Source organism: Jaculus jaculus, chromosome 4 (genome assembly GCF_020740685.1).
Source record: "Jaculus jaculus isolate mJacJac1 chromosome 4, mJacJac1.mat.Y.cur, whole genome shotgun sequence".
NCBI lineage: Eukaryota > Metazoa > Chordata > Mammalia > Rodentia > Dipodidae > Jaculus > Jaculus jaculus.
The window spans coordinates 97,481,919-97,501,791 of record NC_059105.1 but is presented as its reverse complement, the minus strand read 5'-3'; the positions used below and the strand labels follow the sequence as shown (position 1 = coordinate 97,501,791).

The 19,873-nt window shown below is 38.5% G+C and overlaps 1 protein-coding gene across 2 annotated transcripts in view; it reads left to right on the top strand.

Moving 5' to 3' along the window:
- The window catches only part of Arhgap15 (Rho GTPase activating protein 15), a 671,175-nt gene that overhangs the window by 603,928 nt on the left and 47,374 nt on the right, over positions 1–19,873 (top strand). For both annotated transcript variants that reach the window (XM_004651815.2, XM_045148540.1), the window contains one exon: positions 3,417–3,522. In XM_004651815.2, the coding sequence (XP_004651872.2) occupies positions 3,417–3,522 (106 nt within the window). The remainder of the gene's footprint in view (positions 1–3,416; positions 3,523–19,873) is intronic.

The window sequence follows — 19,873 nt, the reverse complement described above, 5'->3', positions numbered from 1 at the left end:
TATTATCTATCAAGATTAATTTAGGGCTGCTACTTTTATAGTCTTCAGTGTCAACTGGTCCTCTCTTTTTTTGAGATTCTAATATTAATCTGATTATTACTATAGTCAGAAATTCCAGGGAAATATGAAAAGTCTCTTTTTCCTTCATTTTTTCTTTTCCTATTTGCAATGTCATTTTTATTGCTTTATCTAAATAATTCACCAGATCCTCAAAGAAATTACACTATTAGAATCATGCCAAATATGCAAAATATATCTACATCTTAAGTGTGTGTGTGTGTGTGTGTGTGTGTGTCACTATAGGTATATTGTGTTAGTTTCAAAGGGTTAGATAAAGATATCCTGCATCCTTGCTACCTTTGTTCAGGCATACTATACCAATTTCACTCTTATCTATACTGGCTTTGATTTATGGCATCCAGAAGGTCACAACTGGTTCAATGAAGTGCCAGTTTCTTAACACCATTAAGCAACAGAGGAGCTTACTAACCTCTGGCAAGAGTTTACATCTGGCATAGGCTATGATGTTGCAACTTTTTTTTTTCTCTCTTTCTCTTTCTCCTTTGTTTCTTTCATGCACAGTTGTCCAAGCCATATTATGTTGGAACAATTCTAAGAATAACTTAAAATTTTGAAAGTTCTGACTGTGGGAGGCATTATTTATAGACCTTTGTGGTTTTAGGAGGAAAAAGAAAAGCTTCCAAACAGAGTTCTAACTAGGGAGACTTCCCTCACCCCACTTTATCCAAATACCATCTTCAGCAGGGTATTTTCCTATAATCCTTTATGAAAAGTTTTGTTTGCATATCATATTAAAAACTGACAAGTTTCTAAACTAATTCTTTCATAGCCCACTATATAAAAAGTTTCTATATTTATTAACAAGAGTATGAAATAGGCTTTTGGAAGCACATCACATTATGAATCATTTGGCATTAGTATTAGTGACCCATCTGCAATGGCTTTGGTACACGGAGGCTTATTTCCATATGTTAAAGAAACCCCAGTCCCACTGTTCCACAGATTCAGAGTTGCTCCTTCTAACAGTGTGCTTAACTTTTACAGCCTCAATTCTCAAGGTCATCTCTTTCCATCTACACTCTAAAAAGTAGGAAGAACAAAAGGTTAAAAGGCTCAGAAGTTAAATCAGTTTTGTATATAACCTTTTCAGAGCTTCCACATAATACCCATTGAAGTTCACTGGCCAATCACACTAGTCACATGGCCACTCTGGCTGCTAAGAAGGCTTGGAATGAACCCCTTTCTTCTAAGTATGTTTCTATCATGTCCACAGTGAAGTTGTTTTGCCAAAGAAAAAAATGAATATTGGGGTGGGTGTCTATCCTAGGCATTATTTTTCTTTACATCATCTATTCCAGCAATTACCTCTTAGAATTATGAGGTGCTCCATACCAGAAGTTAAAGGAAAATTTAAAAAAGGAAAGACAGGATTCAATGTGTATAAAAAGCTCAAGAGCAATAAATATTTAGGCCCAGGTTAAAATTATGGTGTAACTGAAGCAGACCTACAATGAACCCAATATGGCTCAGAGAAATTTGCAGAAGAGGGGGTGGAAAGAGTGCTAGAGCCACACGTCGGGTCGTTATGCACAGAGACATTGCCTCTTACCCATAACTGATGGCGAACCCCACAATACATGACCCACATTCCTCAATAAGCAGGGTCCCTGTGGAGGGGTAGGAACAGGGAGGAGGCTAATAATGGTACCAGTATGACTGTGTGCACTGTGTATATAACTAATAAAAATATGGTGTAAAGATTAACTTAATTATGATATTATCATTCATTCAAAAGGAACAGAATGAAGAAGCACTCTGTGTAACACACACTTTTGAACAACTAACTACATATTTGGGGGGGTGTGCATATGCATTTGTATTTACGTAATATGTGTGGTGTGGGGTGTGTGTGTGTGTGTGTGTTATACACACAAGTATTGAAGATGCACACACCTTGTGTATGGAGGCCAAAAGAGAAAAAGGCCATTCTCTACCATTCTACAATGTGTTTCTTTGAGAAGTTGAGACTGTTTCTCTCAATGATCCCAGAACTGACATTTTCTGTCAGACTAGCTGACCGGTGATCCCATGATTCTCCCCACAGACCTGGGGTTATAGGCATGTGTGGTCACATCCACTGTTAACATGGAAGCTGAGGAGTTGAACTCAGAGCAAATCAGGCCCTCATGCTTCTTTTGCAACTAAGGCTTTACCCACTGTTGTTATCACTCCAGCCTCTCACTACCTATTTCAAAACTGTAGGGCTGAAGAGATGGCTTAGCAGTTAAGCACTTGCCTGTGAAGCATAAGGACCCTGGTCCGAGGCTCAATTCCCCGGGACCCATGTTAACCAGATGCACAAGGGGATACACACATCTGGAGTTCATTTGCAGTGGCTGGAGGTCCTGGCACACCCATTCTCTTTGTCTCTATCTGCCTCTTTCTCTCTCTATCTGTTGCTCTCAAATAAATAAAAAAAAGATAAGCAAAATAAATTTTAAAACTGTATATGATCTGGCATTTTGCTACTGGCTTTTTGTTCTTTGAACTTTATTTTGTAAATAATAAAAAATGTTTGAGAGAAAAGATAACAGAAGCAAAAAAAAAAATCATTTTCTTCCCCCCCAAAATATGCCTCAAAATCAATGCAACAGTAGAATATTTTAGTATTTGTAACAATACAATGCCATGTGTTAAACTCACACTGTATGTCTTTGGGTATTAGCTTCCTACGACAGCTATAACAATAAAGCCAATTTGTGGCTTCAAAAATCATGAAATGACTATCTTAGAGTTTTGGAGGTTAGACATTGGCAATCATTTTTCCAAAAGTAAAACTCAAGATACCAGCAGGCCTATTTATTCTTAAGCCTGCTTCCTTCCCTTTTCCAACTTCAGGGCTTCCCATCTCACAGCCCTTCATTTCATCCCCTAGCTGTTTTCCTCTGCTTCCCTTGCCACACATCTTTCTCTCACCCTCTCACCTTTATGTTTACCTCTGGACCAAATTAGATGATCAAAAGTATCTATCTCCCATTGTCCATCCCTAGCCTGACACATCAGCCAAGATTATTTTATTTTGCCAGGGATTCAGACATGTACCTTTTGAAAACCATCCTTTACCCTATCACTCCTTGTAGACAGGAAATATAAGATAAAAATTCAATGCCTAATTATAACAGAAAGATTACATGAATCTCACTATTGCTATTTGCTTGCCATCATGGTCTCATTCAGTTAAAATAAAGAAATTCCAAACTGAATAAGTGGAAGCCATGTATTCCTTTGGGCTGATGGTTAGTACTTTTAGATGCTTTTTTTTTCCTAAGTAAATCCTCTCACATGCCTATGAAATCTCATTGTTTTCTGATCTTCCTATGAATTTTTCTTTTCAGAAAAACAAGACTACAGCAAAAGGATTGAAACTATAAAGTCTCTGGTACAAAAACTCCCTCAACCAAATCATGACACCATGAAAGTCCTCTTTGGACATCTAACTAAGTAAGTTGTAAAAGTTTGTGGGTGTGTTATATTATAGTCATTACTGAAATGAGTAACATTTAATTTTATATCTCCAAGACAAAGGTTTCCCAACACATCTATCTCATATTTTCCTCTTAACTCAACCCAGTCTTCCACAGAGGCTAAAAAATACAATGAAAACAGGAAAGAGAACCAACAGAATGAACTTCTGAAGAAATTCATTTTCCTGGGTTTTTAAACAAGTAAATGTTTGCTAACTGACTGCTAGGACCATTGCCAGAACCCAAGATGGGCCATTTTGACTTTGCTATCTAATATCATAGAAAAAGCATGAAATGATTCTGACACAAGTTAAGAACACAGCCCTACCATGTACCAAATGCTATAAGCAAAAATAAGTGACTTTAGCTCTGAAATAGTTTCCTCATCAATAACTATGGGCACAAAATGATAAGGTGTTGTGCATGTTGTCAGCTAAAGGAGAATATTATGGGCAAAGCAATGTAGGGACAAAGAGGATCCAATGAGCTTGGTGCACTTGAAAAGCAGAAAGCAGACCAGAAAGAGCAGCACCTAAGTAGCAAGGGTGTATAGGTAGGAACCAAGAGCATGTCACTTAGGGCCCTATGGGCTGTGAGAAATCTGAATTACATGCTAGATACAAGGACAGATTGCCAAAGAGTGCTAAGCTGAGGGACTATATAATTGCTTTGTCTGAGTGGACACTGAACAACTAATGAACTATCCATTAGCAGGAACTTACACTAACCCAGCAGGGAGAGAGTTGTGGCTTGAATAAAGACCAGAGAGACCTGAGTGAAGGTACTTTGAGGTGAATGCAATTGGATTTGCTATTGGTCAGAATATGGTAGAAAAAGGATGAAACCAAGAATGCCACTTTGGGTTTCAGCTCGGGCAAGCTGAGAACTGATAGTGCCACACGCACAGATGGGTGGAAGGGGTGAGGGAGAACAGGAAGAGCAGGTGTGAAAGCTCTATTTTGGCCATGTTAAGTCTGAAATAACTTATTCGCCTTCTGTTAACACCTTCTTCAAATAAGGCACAGCACAAGCAATGAGGTTTTAGCTTTCACTGTATGTGTGCAGAGCAAGAATGAACTACTCACAGAACAGTGAACAGAAACTGCAGCTTTGCTATGGTGAGATTATGTCTACTTAATCACCCCAGTTATCCATTCCCTAGGATGAGCAAGTCCCACAAATTATTTAATTAATCCATGGCATGATTTCTAATTGTGGATGTAATACACGCAACTGCACAAATGAATGTAAGCAGTAGTGGTACATATATATTAAAAGTGAAATTTGCCTACCAGTCACTCAGCCTGCTGAGCTAAATTAACGAACACTCTTTTATGCATCCTTCCAGACCTGTTTCCAAGAACAGGCAAATATGTGTGTGCATGTGCCTACATTGCTTCTGGTGCTAGAGTGCTTCATGCTGCACATGCTCTATGGCGACTTGCCACTCACGGACAACCTTCCATTTCATTAGGCAAACTGGTCTTATTCATTTTAATAATGGTTGGTGTTCCACAGTTTGGGTAGTCCACTAATTGCTAAACTAGTACTTGCAATAAGGAAGATTCTAAAATTCAAAGTTCAGTACAATGTACTCATTTTTGTTTCTCCCAGAGGAAAGCCTTATCTCAAAGTTCTGAACATCCTTTACTGTTAGGTATTGCTGCTCACCTCCACATGCAAGAAATAGTAGAAAAAATTATCTGAGGTCTTAAATTTCAAAACGAGTGGGAGAAGTAGAGTCATACCCTTGTTCTACATTCTATTCCTGTTAGGATCTCAGACAACTAAAACTGGATTTAAGAATATCAACCATATCTTGTTGTCATGAGAATTAAATAAGATAATGCATTTAAAATGCCTGGCACAACATTAAGCACTCCTCAAATGTTAATTCTTTTCCCTAAGGATTCTTACATCACATAAAAGGGGTTTCAAGTTACAAGTAAATACTAGAGTTTTTATCTCTAACTCTAACAGAACAAAGTCATAAAGGAAATGGAAAATTGTTCTCTTAAATGCAAAGGTATGCCCAGTCTTAGAGTATTTGAGAAATATCCATTACTTAGTTTTAGTTATTCCTGTGAATTTAACTAGGACAGCTATAGAATGAAGGACTTAGAATTGGGGCAAAACTTCCTTCAAATATACACACATACAAACAACATATATAGCAAACACACACACACACACGCACACACACAGAGTCACAAATCTATGTAGTTAAAAACCTCCAAATGAACAGGATTCTCTCTATATATGCCATGAAATCCCATATTAACATTTCATGTTCAATCATGTTTCTTATATCTATAATAATCTCCTAATTATATGATAACTTCGTTTAGCTTACTAAAGATGGAAATAGATATTTTAAGCTAAAATTTAAGCTTATTATGTCACCTCATATCATTCTAATTGTAAAATTCATCATTATGGCTTAAGAGAAAATGTGTTCATTTACCATCCACCAACTTTTCTTGGGTGGTATGACCATATTCCATCAGGCACCAATTTATAAACTAGATCTAAATGTGTGCGTGTGTGTGTGTGTGTGTGATTATATCTTTTTAAGCATTTTTTTTTGCTGGTTTTTAAAATAGCCAATCATGCTGAGCATGGTGGCGCACTCCTTTAACCTCAGCACTCAGGAGGCAGAGGTAGGAGAATCACCGTGAATTCAAGGCCACTCTGAGACTACATAGTGAATTCCAGGTCAGCCTGGACTAGTGTGAGACCCTACCTCTAAACACCAAAAAAAAAAAAAAAAAAAAAAAAAGGCCAGTCATGGAATGTCATCAAAGCTTAAGATAACTAAATAAGAAGATTGTTTAAGTAGTATTTAAATATATTCATATTTGAGTGTGTGTGTGTGTGTGTTTTGTGAGGCTCTAAGAACATAATGAAGTACCAAAAATTCCTCTTGACCTCAGGACATTATAGTCAACAATGGCACAGAACTACTTATTTCAGAGCCCTGAGCTAAACACTTTCCACAAAGCAGAGTAGCTACCAACTGTAAAAGCTTAATACAGCACAGTTGAGCTAGAAGATGGATGTCAATCTTATCCATCTAAGTCAGAATTTGCAAAGAGCAATGACCCTACTGTGCACAATATTGTACATGGCTGCACAGGCTGAAGAGTACCAGGGCCTCATTCCCAGTCAAACTCAAGCTCAGCTTCTATGCTCCTAGGCTCATAGCTTAAAGCCAGAAATACAGAATAAGCACTCATCTAAAGCACTATCATTCAGAAATCTGTATTACAGACCACTTTTACAAATTGGCCCAGACCTGACAGGTCTTGTGCCACCTTCTAGATCATCATATAAGTAGCAAGTTCTATCTCTATAAACTGTGTAATTTCTCTGGAAAGTCAGGAAGGTAAAGTGAATATAACAGGAATGGGAAGATGTAGAAAAATGGTTTATTTGTCGATGGGTAGCAGTTGGATATTGACAGCCAGTTAAAGTAATTAGGAACTAAAGAATCATTATGTATCATACAGTTGCATGTGTATTTTGTGTTTATGGGAGTCAAATAACAACTGAGAGTAAAGTGAGAGAGAGAAAGAAGTAGGAAAGAAACCTAGGAGGCCCATGGTATTTGTAGTTGAACTGAAATGATGGAAATAATTGGTCCAAATCTTGTATTTTTTCAAACAGAATATACACATAATTTTCATTTTTCTCATTTATGTATTTCAAAAATAGCCAGTGATCTATAAAGGAAAGTCTGAAATTGCAATGCTGGATAATTGTGAAAACTGTCCTCCAGATAGCAATAAAAGATTTTTTTTTTTTTTTTTTTTTTTTTTTTTTTTAGGCAGAGTCTCACTGTAGCTCAGGTTGACCTGGAATTCATATGTAGGCTCAGGGTAGCCTCGAACTCACGGTGATCCTCCTACCTCTGCCTCCCGAGTGCTGGGATTAAAGGCGTGTTCCACCATACCCGGCCAATAAAAGATTTTTAAAAGCCAAGAGAGACATTGCTTTAAGAAATGACCTTTCCTATTTGACAGGGAAAGAGGATGAGGGGACTGTAGAAAGAGCAATGTTGGCAAGTGTGTATTGAGTCAAGATTTCTATGTGCTACTTATGGGACATACCAGTGAGCATACTTGGAAAGCCATACCTGAAAATGACCCCAAAATGAAGGGCTGCAGACCTTCCTTTATTTTGAATTAGTGACCTTAGTGCCTGTATTCTGTATTGTCTATGCAGATACAATTTTTTGTGGCAACTGGTGAAAACATGGAATAAAAGGTAGTGTTCAAGTAGTAAGAGAAGAGTTAGACCATGGACTACCATACTGGATTCATGAAATACAGTTCTTGGCTACCTCTTTCTTTCTTTCTTCCTTTCTTTCTTTCTTCCTTTCTTTCTTTCTTTCTTTCTTTCTTTCTTTCTTTCTTTCTTTTGTTCTCTCTCTCTCTCTCACTCTTTCTTCCTTCCTTCCTTCTTATTTTTGTTTTTTGATTTTTTGTTTTGTTTTGTTTTTTGATGTAGGGTCTTACTGTAGCTCAGGCTGACCTGGAATTCACTATGTCATCTCAGGGTGCCTCAAACTCACAGCAATTCTCCTGTCTCTGCCTCCCTAGTGCTGGGATTAAAGGCATGTGCCATCAAGCCTGGCTCCTTCCTTCCTTTCTTTTTTTTTTTCTTTTAGGAGATGGTTATATTGAGTTGAATGAAATCAGGTATAAAATATTTTGCCTACCCAGAGTATAATTCTAAATATGTGGGAGAAATTATGCATATAGAAAAGACTAAGAAATGTTTGCTTAAATGTTAATTTTTCTTCCTTTGGGATATTTAATTATGTGAGGCATTTTTTGTATGTGTACATTTCTTTTTCTCCTATAACAACAGTATAGAAAGGGACAGCGAGGCTAAGGGAACAGCAGAAACAGGCTTTAGAATTAGGCAGACCTAAAGTAAGCCTTGGCTCTGCTACCTACTAGAAGTATAACCTTGGTCAAATCCATTAGCACAAAGCTTCCATTTTCTCTTCTGTGAAATGTAGATCTTAGTAGAACCTACTCCTCCTGTGGTAAGGCATAGAAGCAGAAATGTCTTCCATCACTATAGTATTATTATGTATATATTATTATTATTTTGAATTTTTTAATGAAAGAGAGAACAAAAGCAAGAGAAACAGAGAGAGAGAATTGGTGCACTAGGGCTTTCAGTCACTGAAATCAAACTCCAGACGCGTACACTGCCTTGTGCACATATGAAACCTTGTGCATTTGTGTCACATGGTGTGTCAGGCTTACATGGGACCCGGAGAGCCAAATATGGGTCCTTAGGTTTCACAGGCAAGTGCCTTAAACACTAAGCCATCTCTCCAGCCCCACATATATTATTTTTATCATGAGGAAAATTAAAGTATTTTTAATGAAATAAACATAGGAAGAATTACTAAGAGACTATAGAGTGAAAGTATTGTCACACTTCTTAGCATCCAGAAAATTCTTTATACCAATTCTAAATCTATTTCTAAAATTTGACCTTTCTTCCCTGTCTCAGCCAGTTTACAGGGTTGAGCCCTATTGCCTCACCAGTGAAAACATAGTTAAGAGTCCTAACTGTCATATACCCACTAGTGTCTGGCACTGCCCATTTGGAGTACTGGAATTCCTATTCCTTCCACCAGTAGTATTGGCATAAAGTAGTCTAGCCATTGCTGAAGACTTTCCCTATATTTTTATTTTCAAGGTAAAAATAATACATAGTAATTATAGAACATTCAGAAAGTAAATACTAAACTATTTCCACAGAATGAAATTGAAGTAGTTAGCCAGATTTATTTTGTGGCATGCATTTAGAAAGCCAGAACAAGCTCAGATTTTTAAGTGGGGAGGGCACAAAGAGCACTTAATTCCCATATATATGCACATTATTCAGGGAAAGTAAAAACCTCTTAGAAATACTGGCTTTTAGCAATAACTTAATAGAGCTGAGGTATCATGCACAGAGCCAATCAATCTCCAGCATAAAAATAAATAAATAAATACTCTGATATAAAGCCATGAATTTCTAAAAATAGCCCTGGAAGCATTTGTTTACTATTGATTCACTTTTAGGTTCAAATAAACTTTCTTTGGGGACAGTTAGACATTGTAAAATAGGTTAAAAGGAGAGATAAATATCTTTCTTTTTACAATGTCTCTAAGAAAATCGCCCAGCTGTTCATAGAATTCCAAGGTGAAAAAATGATATGGGTGAATAGGCAAATCTCATGGAAGCATGCCAGTTGAATGCTTCGTTGAAAGGAGAAACTGTTGAGCTGGGGCTATTTTGTGAGAGTAAACCGATATTTAAAGCTTCTCTGTGGTCGTCATGGATATTAAATAAAATATTCTGCAAATTCCTCATGTAAAAGCATTTCTGTGGCAACATAAATGATGATGACCTAGAAATATAAGGGTTGTGTGAGGAAGCAGTGGTGAGACCCATGCATCCACCCTGTCTTTAAAATGGCACAGCAACCATCTCTGATGTAGGGTGGGAGCCTGATGCAATTAAAGCCTGCACTTCAAACCTAGGAGACCTCCCCATGTTCTCTGGTCCTTAAGAGCACTTCCTGGTGAGGTTCGCTGCTGCCTGTGCAGGCCTCTGGCTTCTTGGGTCTGGGTGTGCTTTGGAGCAGGGTGTGTTTTTTGTGCTGTCTTCTGGCTCTGTGCTCTTTTTCTGTACGCTTTGGTCTTCCACCCAACCACAACACCTGATATCCAAAGGCTTGTAGGCCATGGGTGTTTTTACTGGAAAATCAGAGATATGTGCAACTGTTATTTTCTTTTTCACTCTATTTCTTTTTATTCTTTTCTTCTTTTCCTCTTGAGGGACAAGGGCTGCAAGTTGTTTGAAATAAACCAGAAGCTTAATAGCTCCTTTTCTGGTGTGTGTGAAATGGCACCCTGATCACTTTGAAGCGCTAATGTACTTCCTATGGGCTTGAAATTCCTCAACTGGACTCCTGTGGCAGAATTTGGCCTGGTAGTTAAGAAAATTAATTACTCTGATCACAAGGGTGAAGCAATAGTTCCCAACTCCCCATAGTAATCATTAAAATGTCATCTACTTAGGAGACATCTTGGCACAGGATTTATAAGGTTTGTGAGCTGGGGAAGAAGGTTCACTGATCTTTCCCAGGGTGTATCCTTGTACTGGCGGAAGGCTTTGGGAGATAAGCTTTTAAGACAGGGTAAAACTATTACACTGGATCTTTACATTTCACATTTGAGTGAATCATAGAAAGCCAAGTAAACTTAACATAGCTACTGTCCCAGCTGTCACTTCTCAACTGTGAATGAAGATCCACCTCATGGGGATATTTCCCTCAGAAAAGATAAAACGTTTATATTGCTCTTCCCTCCACCACCATGACTCCTGGCCTTTTACCTAATGGAAAGAGCTGGGCATTTGGAATTGGAAAATGCACGCTCATCTCAACCTCAAACTTTAAAACCATGCAACACTAAGAAAATCTTTTAATGTCTCTAATACTTTTTGTTCATACATGAAATAAGTCAAATAATAAACTCACATTTGAAAAAAAAATGTTTATCAACTGCAAAATCCTAACCTCTAGCTCCATTACTAAAGATTCCAGTCTTTTACCTAGCAGAATGTGATATCATGTAACATGCAGGAAAATAACAAAATTGGAGGCATGATAGAACCTGAATTTGGGGGGGCCATAATGTGATTGGGGCATTTTTTTTTTTTAGCAAAATCTAGTAGAGACTAACAAATGCATGTTGAAAACACAACAAATTTATTGATAGTTATATATAAATTTGAGAACTGTCAGTTAAAGAAGGCAATGAGGTAACGTCATGGGGCAGGATGAAAAGTTGAAACTAGACTTCTAAGGACTTTTAACCTTGATGGGGAGGAGAGAGGAAACTACCAGGAAAAGAACACTGAGAATGGCATACATATTGATAGAAGAAAAATGTGGCCAAAAGCAAAGGTATTATATTTTATAACATACTCATTTCCTTAAGGAGGCCTAGAAAACTCTCATGATCCTAGAACATTATGCAGGTTCGTAGTTATGATCAGGTATTGCTCTTGCTTTCATCCTTCAGCTTTGAAAAAGTCAAAGAAATAAATATAATAATAAGCAGCAGAAAAGATGATATTCTATAACATAGTCACTTAGAAACACTGGATGAATAGAAATGGAAAAGAATTGACTTGACCCCTCTGCCTTTAAAGAATTGGCTACAGGGTCAGAAATCAATGCCCTTTTAATTCCTGTTAGTTCTAATCCCAAGAGACATGCTCCCCATGTTGTAGACACTCAATAATTTTATGGAATTAACTGACTTAATTGAAGATGTTGATAATAGCCTAATACCTTGTGGAATGAGTCCAGGAAAGATCAACTTCTTAGGCCTGGAATATTGGAAGTCTGATTGATTTTAGAGTAGAACTAGCGGACAATTTGTTCATTTCAAGTGTACTTGTTCCCCCCCCGATCTCTATTATCCTTCATCATGATGAGAGAAGAGATCACCCTTCTGATCATGATGGAGACAATGCTGAGACTCGGGCTGTATGGGTAGAGTACAAAGGTGACAATGAATGAGTGCAATAGGAGGCTGTTGCAGCACCAGATAGGGAAGCAATAACTGTTCCTCAGTGACTTGGAGATGGTGGACCAATCACAATACATTTAGTAAGCTTTCCAGTACTTATGATTTCTTGGAACTAGTCACCAGTCTTAGAATATAAGAGTTCATATTTATATCTTTCTCATAATTGCCCTATCTCCTATCAGATCAACTCCAACCTTCCTTCCCTGTTCATCATAATTTAATATGCTAAATATCTCATAGGAACTTGAAATGTTTATTATCAGGTGAAGAAGGAAAAATAGGAAGAAGGGAGGGGAAAAAGAGGATTGGAGAAAGGAATGAGAGTAAGGAGGGAGGAAAGACAGTTTGATTACAAAAGCTTGTTCTCTTCCTCTAAGTGGATATAAAAGTATGGTTCCTCTGCTTTATGGAACAGAGACATAGAAAACTTCAAAGCAGAAGGTGAAAAAAAAAACACCCAGACCTCAAGTCACCTGATTTCCAGTCTACCAGACCACACTGTGCTCTCTTGCCAATACCAATACTCAACTGTGTTTCCAGGGAAGAAGTAAGGGGAATACAAAGCAGGAGCAGGAGCAGCACACTGGTCCGTCTGTTGAATGCCCTTTATAAATTGAACACCATGTATCGCCCCATTCCCTTAATCAAAATAACCTAAGTGTTCATAACTAGTGAGAAGTCCCTCATGTTTGTAAATTGTAAATAAGAGTGTGTGTCTTCCTCCATTCCCTTCCCTTTTAATACATTGCTTTCCACCTAAAAAGCAACACAAATGCTTCATTTTTCCAGGATTTTTTCTCAAGCGCCCTATCAATGTTCATTAGTGCTTGTGTGTGTACATTTGCACACTTAGATTAGAAGCAGCACTTTTTCTAAGAGGCAGTGATGAGACTGCCACTTGCCACCACCTTTCTCCTCGTTAAATGGAAATCACTGAACCCAGATGCCCAAACACGAAAGATATTCTTCCAGAAGCAGCATCTGGCTTCCTGGCAAGCCCTTCTGGCAAGTTGTTTGGGGAGCACTGCCTCACCGCTGGATCTGTCACGTGTTTTGCACACCATGGCCTCCCTGGCTGGCACATCCAGGCCGCTGCCAATTCCTCTCAGTTCACCTTTCATCCTGAGAAGCTACTTCCTGCATTTTCACTTCTCACTGCAGTTTTCTCCTCTTTGCCCATAAGACTTCCAGGATAAGCCTCATTCCTTTCTGTCTTTGCATTTCCTTTCTGGCCTTTGTCTTTTGAACGAGAATGAAATCCTAGGCCATTTAATCCTACATTAAAATGGGTTACTTTTAATAGATTTCTCAGTCACTTCTTGTCAGTGAAACTCTTTATAAACTTTAGGGTTGTTCCCTGAAAAGAAAAACAAAACATTCCATCCAAGTAATTTATTCTGGTCTGTACACAAGACATGAAAGTATTTTTGACATTTGTGTATTATTTCATTAAATCATATTGGTTCCCCACATTCTTGTCACACCATGAACAAAAGAATAGCCCAGGCCTGGAACAGACCAGAGGACACAACAGTTCATGGAGGCTGTGAGACAGTTGCAAACAGCATTTGCTTCAAAATCCTAAATTTCTTCAAATAGTTTTATTTTTTTTTTAACCTGTTAATATGTATTATAATTGTGAAGGATTTTGTCGAGGGGAGGGGGTTGGATAATTGTTGGGAACATGGAGTCCGATGGTAGCCCACGCAACAGGAAGCAGTGACAAGGTGCTGACAAGTCCAGGAGCAGCACCCAGAATGCAGAAGAGAAGCAGAAATTAGAGCTGCAGGATGACATCCAGGAATAGAGGACACAGGAGCTTCAAATTTTCTTGTTTATTTTCTTCATGAAAGAAAAAAGCGCAGATAATGTATGAGATTTCAGAGCTCAAGACTGTAATGTCTAGGCTGGGGAAAGACTGGACATAACCACTGGACAGGAGGAAATCTCAGCCATAAATAATTATTGGCCTATGGCCAGCAGCAGACTCAACCCTTACTTGACTTTCAGATGCTTCATAACTGAGACTATGGCTTAACTTGAATGTGAGAGCCTCTGGGGACTGGGCTGTTTGGGTCAGGCCAATGGGAACATTCTGCATTGAAATCCTTTACATAACAGAGGAACTCCAATTTAATAATGGAATTTTGGGGATCTGGAGACATAGGCCAATGCCACAGCATATATCTAAGGTAAGATATTGGATTTGATCCCTAGCACCAAAAGAAGAGAATTTTCCAAGAGTACTTTATCTTTGACTCAGCAATGTTTTTGGTATATAATTTTCACTCAGATTAATTTTCTAACATGTAAAAGGGAAGTTAAAAACACATGCATAGCCTACAAGCTTTGTAATAAATATTGTCCTTTGTATAGAGACTCTTGTGTCATACTTCTAGTAATTTCAGCTCCTTTCCCGAGTCCTACCTACATTCTATGTAATTGGGCTGTTTTCACAAGTTCCTCTTTTTTTTTCTCCAGCACTGCTGTCTTTATTACAAATCTCTACAAATTCCCTCTTGACCTGCACTCTGGAAATGCTCTTCTCATCACTATTCACATAATCCATTGACCCATTTATTCATGAAACAAATAAAATCAAGGATATATTATGTGACCAATGCTAAACTGGAAATAAAGGCAATTTTTTTTTTTTTTTTTAAATCAGGGAAACAACTATTGTGACACTTGCCTTCCTGACCAGATCTGGGAATGTTCCCATCCTGCAATCCCATCTCAGTCACATCTTCTGACTCTACATTTCTCTCCTCTGATATGGATTTGCAACTTAGCTGATCTTTTATAGGCATTCAGGCAGTCCATCTATCAGAATGACTAAAGCCCCACTCTTCTTTCTTATTTTCAGTTAAGCAGGTAGAACAGTGAGACAGACGAAACAGATCCATTGTGAGGATAAGCAAGGCGTGCTGGGATTCCAGCACTAGCAACACATTGTACATCACTGCTGTACCTCAGTGCTCTCCACAAATCAATAGTCAATACGTACCTCTTCACATCTTCTCTTTATGAAATTTGTTCACTCATTTGTTTATTTAATTTATTGATTTTCATTGATCTCTCATGATGTTTGAGATATGAAAAATTGAAATTACCCTAAGAGATCTTTAAAAATTGTACCTCTGTTCGTGGACATCAGAGCAGAATAAATTTGTCTATGTAGCAAAAAGACATGCAAACTTATATATTGCAAAATATGAATTGTTTTATAACATTTAAATTTTTGAACAATTATTTTATATTTTAGAAAAATTCCCATATCCAAAAATTTCTTTTTCTCTCATAAGAGCACAAGTGTGCCCCGAGGGCTACCTATTCACCTACCTTCTTCCCATCTTTCATTCCCAAATGACATTGTGTTGTGGACTTCAGTCATCAGAGAGAAGCTCCATTCTCTCTATGTGTGTTTAAGGTCAGACATACCATGACAGAGTATCAGGCATTTTATTGTCCTTTTTTCTTTTTCTAACTCAGGGAAAAGAGTAATACAGTGCATTTTCTGCTCTTTCTAACCTCAAGCTTTCAAATCACAACGTGAAGAACCTCACAGTGCTAAGCTCCTAAAGCAGTCTACACTTCCCTGATGATCACAGGAAGCTGTCCCTCATCTTCAAGGGAACTGACCCTTCACTTGCCCCTCTTCCTGCACGCATCAATCGGCCAGCCTATTTTACTTACCCTTGTCACATTCTTGTTATGCTTTGCAAAATTTCCACACTTATGGCCCCTGTGATAAACTAAGGGTTGTTTTCTAGAGAGAGATGAAAGTAAGGATCATTAATAACCTAGGGATTCCAAAATCACTTTTTATTTTATGTGTATGTATATGTGTGTTCATGATTGTACAGATACATGTGCAAGTGTATATATACACAGAGGTCAGAAAAAACACAGTACACCATTTCTTTTTTATTTATTTATTTGAGAGTGACAGACAGAGAGAAGGAGGTAGAGAGACAGACAGAGAATGGGCGCGCCAGGGCTTCCAGCCACTGTAAACGAACTCCAGACGGGTGCGCCCCCTTGTGCATCTGGCTAACGTGGGTCCTGGGGAATCGAGCCTCAAACCAGGGTCCTTAGGCTTCACAGGCAAGTGCTTAACCGCTAAGCCATCTCTCCAGCCCCACCATTTTTTAAAAAAGACAATTTGCATGGAGCTCACCAATTAGGCTAGCCAGCTCCAGTGGTACTCCTGTCTCCACCTCCCCATTACTAGAATTACAAGCACATGCCACCCTGCCTGACAATTTTACCATGGCTCTGAGGGTTAAACTCAGGTACTATGTTTGCAAGGCAAGCACTTTACTGTCTGTGCTATCTCTACATTCCCCCAAATCATGTTAACCCAACGATAGCAGCAAAGCAAACAGGCATGCACTGGTACAGGGAACTGGAGAGAGTGAGATGGAGAATGAGATGACCAGAGGAGGCATTTTCTTCCTCATGCAGTCACCTGAAAAACACAAGCTAATTAGCAATCTGCAGCCACACACACAGCAGTTTAGTATAAGAATTGAACAATGCTTTACCTAATTGAAACTACAGAACAGAGTTAGGTAGGCTGCATGCAATTACATAGATTGGAAGTCGGCCAGGACACCAAGGTTAACAATCCTTACTTTCACAAAAAGCACCATGGGAACTTTAGTAACCACAAGTGCTGAAGGCCACCATCCTACATCCCATCCAAAGGGCTCACCTCTCACAGCCCTGGTTCCATCAGAAGGATGTAATGGTATTAATAACTGGCTAGAAGAATGTGTCCTCTTTTGACAAAGATGTAATGCCATATAACTAACACCAGATTGAGGAAACAGAATGTAAAGTACCAGAGTAGAGAAGGGTCAAGTGTTTGAGGACATGGAATGGGTCAAGATGTTCACATGGAACTTGGAGGTTCCCTCAGTCTGCTGCTCCTGTGATTGTAACGTCTTCCCAGGGAGCACTTTTAAAAGAAGCTCCGAGCTTCTTACATTTTAATTCTTTCATAAATCAAACCACCTGGAGAATCTGGTGAGCAAAATATAGGTTTTGTTTCTGGAAATCTTGTTTGGGGCCTAGAAATTTGCATAAATAACAAGTTCCTTATGCAACTGCTCCTGACTTGGTAACCAAATTTTCAAAAACCAAGTCTATAGAAAAAGGAAAAACTTCTCTACAAAGCAAAGAAAGATTGGACAGTGAAAGAGGCCTTTCACATATGACTGGGGGCCTGGAGAGATTGCTTGATGAGTAAAAGCACTTGCTATATAAGTATGAAGGCCCAAGAGGGTGTGGTTCACCCTGAGTTTGATTCCCCAATACCCATGTAGGCAAATAGCTATGTGTGACTACACATGCCTGCAACCCTATTCTGTGGGGAGTGGAGACTGGAGAATGACTTGGGCTCACTGGCCGTCCTATCTAACCAAAAACAGCAGCTCCAGGTTCAGCAATAAACTCCACTTCAAGGAAGCTCACAGAAGAGCCATAGAGGAGGACATTAACATTCTCCTCTGGCCTATGCATGTATGTGCACAGGGTATTCACATATGTGCATGCACTATACCATACCTACTATACACTATATGCCAAGTAAGCAAATAAGTAGGAGTTGATATCTAGAACCCATATACCATATACCAAATAAGTAAATCTACAAATTGACATCAAGAGCTATCCTATTCACTTTATTTGTCCTAGGAAATAAGTGAAGGAGATGAATCCAAATTAATAATCCAGTCTAAAGAAGAGCTTTGAGAATGTGGAATATCAAGTTTGGTCTTGAGTGTGCTTCATGAGTGAAACACCCATTATCCCAGAGCTAGTGTCTTTCCCTCTTGGTTAGGACTGCAGCAGAGGATGCCAGAAGAAGTCAGCTATGTTTGCTAAGGGACAACATTCTTTGACTTTTAAAAGGAATAAGAAGATATGGTGGCAGGACACAGATCTTTAGGGCAAAGGGATAATTTTTCTTCAAATTCTGTGAAATCAAACTATAGTTGCTAAAATATATGTGCAAATGGGCATTTCTAAGCTTATATTACACAAGCATGGTCACTGCTGTGTCACTGAGATATTTGTGATCCCACCTGGGTATACCATTAAAGTCTCTTAATTGTTGATAGGATTAATGATTAGATTCTTTATCTTGTTATTTCCTAAGTGTTTTTCTGCAGTGATACCTACATATTTTGTGACTTCTTAATGATAGAATTCACTTTAGATGTTTGAGAAGAAACACACACACACACTCTTAAGTGGCAAGACCCATTAATCTCTGGTAGAAGCAACATGTTTTTTTTTTTTCTCCATTTAAACATGCTTTAAATATTCCATGAAGTAGAAAAGATTGGAGTTTAACTATGTGTTTATCCTTATATAGACCTCCAACTGCATTGTTGGAAAATGCTATCACTTGCCATTGACATATACATTTAGGATACTATTCAAAATATATTTTAAGTGTTCAGCTATCTAAATCTAGCATGGTAAAGGATCTATGCAAGAAGAACACAGTCAACCAACTGATAAATCCATAAGGTCTATGGGGTTCCATTCTGTGCCCCATACTCTGGTAAAGAGAGCTGGCAAGACAAAGAAGCACAGAGTAGACAAACAAAGGATATGCTTGTGCAAAGCTGCCAATCTATCAGCACTTAAGAAAAAACAGATGTTAATTAGCTGATAAATAGTTCGTACAGGAGATGATTTAAGTGAGGAGCACTGAGCTGATATTGGAGAAGTTTCCTATGAAACTGGAGCTGAAGCTGGGCTCTGGAGCTTAGTTGCATGGAGGGAGCATAAAGAGGATGCAAAAGAGGCTCAGTGAAATCCTTATGGAAGGAAGCCAACACGTGGCCAAAACAGCCCAAGTCACAGCAGGAGACAATGAGGAAAGTCTCCAGTTCAGGGAGCGACCAGGGTAGGATTGGCAGAAAAGTCAGAGTCTGACGCCTTGGGCCATAGATAATAATTAAGGCAGGTTACTAAGCCATAAGCAGTATAAGTTCTGCTTTGGTTTTATTTTTTTAAGTATCTCAAACAATTTATTCGACATTCTTTTGCAAAATAGATTTGGAGAAAGAGTGATTGAAGGAGAAAGCTAGAGCAAAGCTGGAAATCCAGTAGTTCAGACTAACTAGTCAGCAATTATCCTAGCACTGGCTATGGAAATGAATGGGAAGGAAGGAATCCTAGAAAGACTAGAGACTATATTGAAAGTTTCTCCTTTTGAAATGGTAGTGGAGGAAAATGTTAAAATGTCCAGCCAGTAGGTCACAGAGTGATTGAAGCATCTGTGGATATTATTGAACAGTAAGTGTATGTTAGGCCAATTCTTGGAATTTGTGATATGCAAGTACACTTAAAAGAATTTGCTCTTTCCTCATGGGGGTGATATAATAAACATAATCCACATAATACAAATAACTAAAACAAGTCTACATTATAAAGAAGAAAATGGCATGGCTTGCTAAGGAACCAACAGCATAGGGTAAAGATGACAAAGGGAGGAACAAGAGGGTTAGAATGTGGGCAGATGGGTAAGAAAAATAAGGCCAGTGCAGTATTAAAAAAGTGAGTTATGGGGAAACAAAACCTGACATGAGTCCAAGCATAAGCAAAAAGGATAGTTGGGATTATTACATTCCAGTTGCACAGTTATCTGGATCTTGGTGTGTGAGATCCAGTAAGACAAGGCTGCCAGTGTGGCAGGAG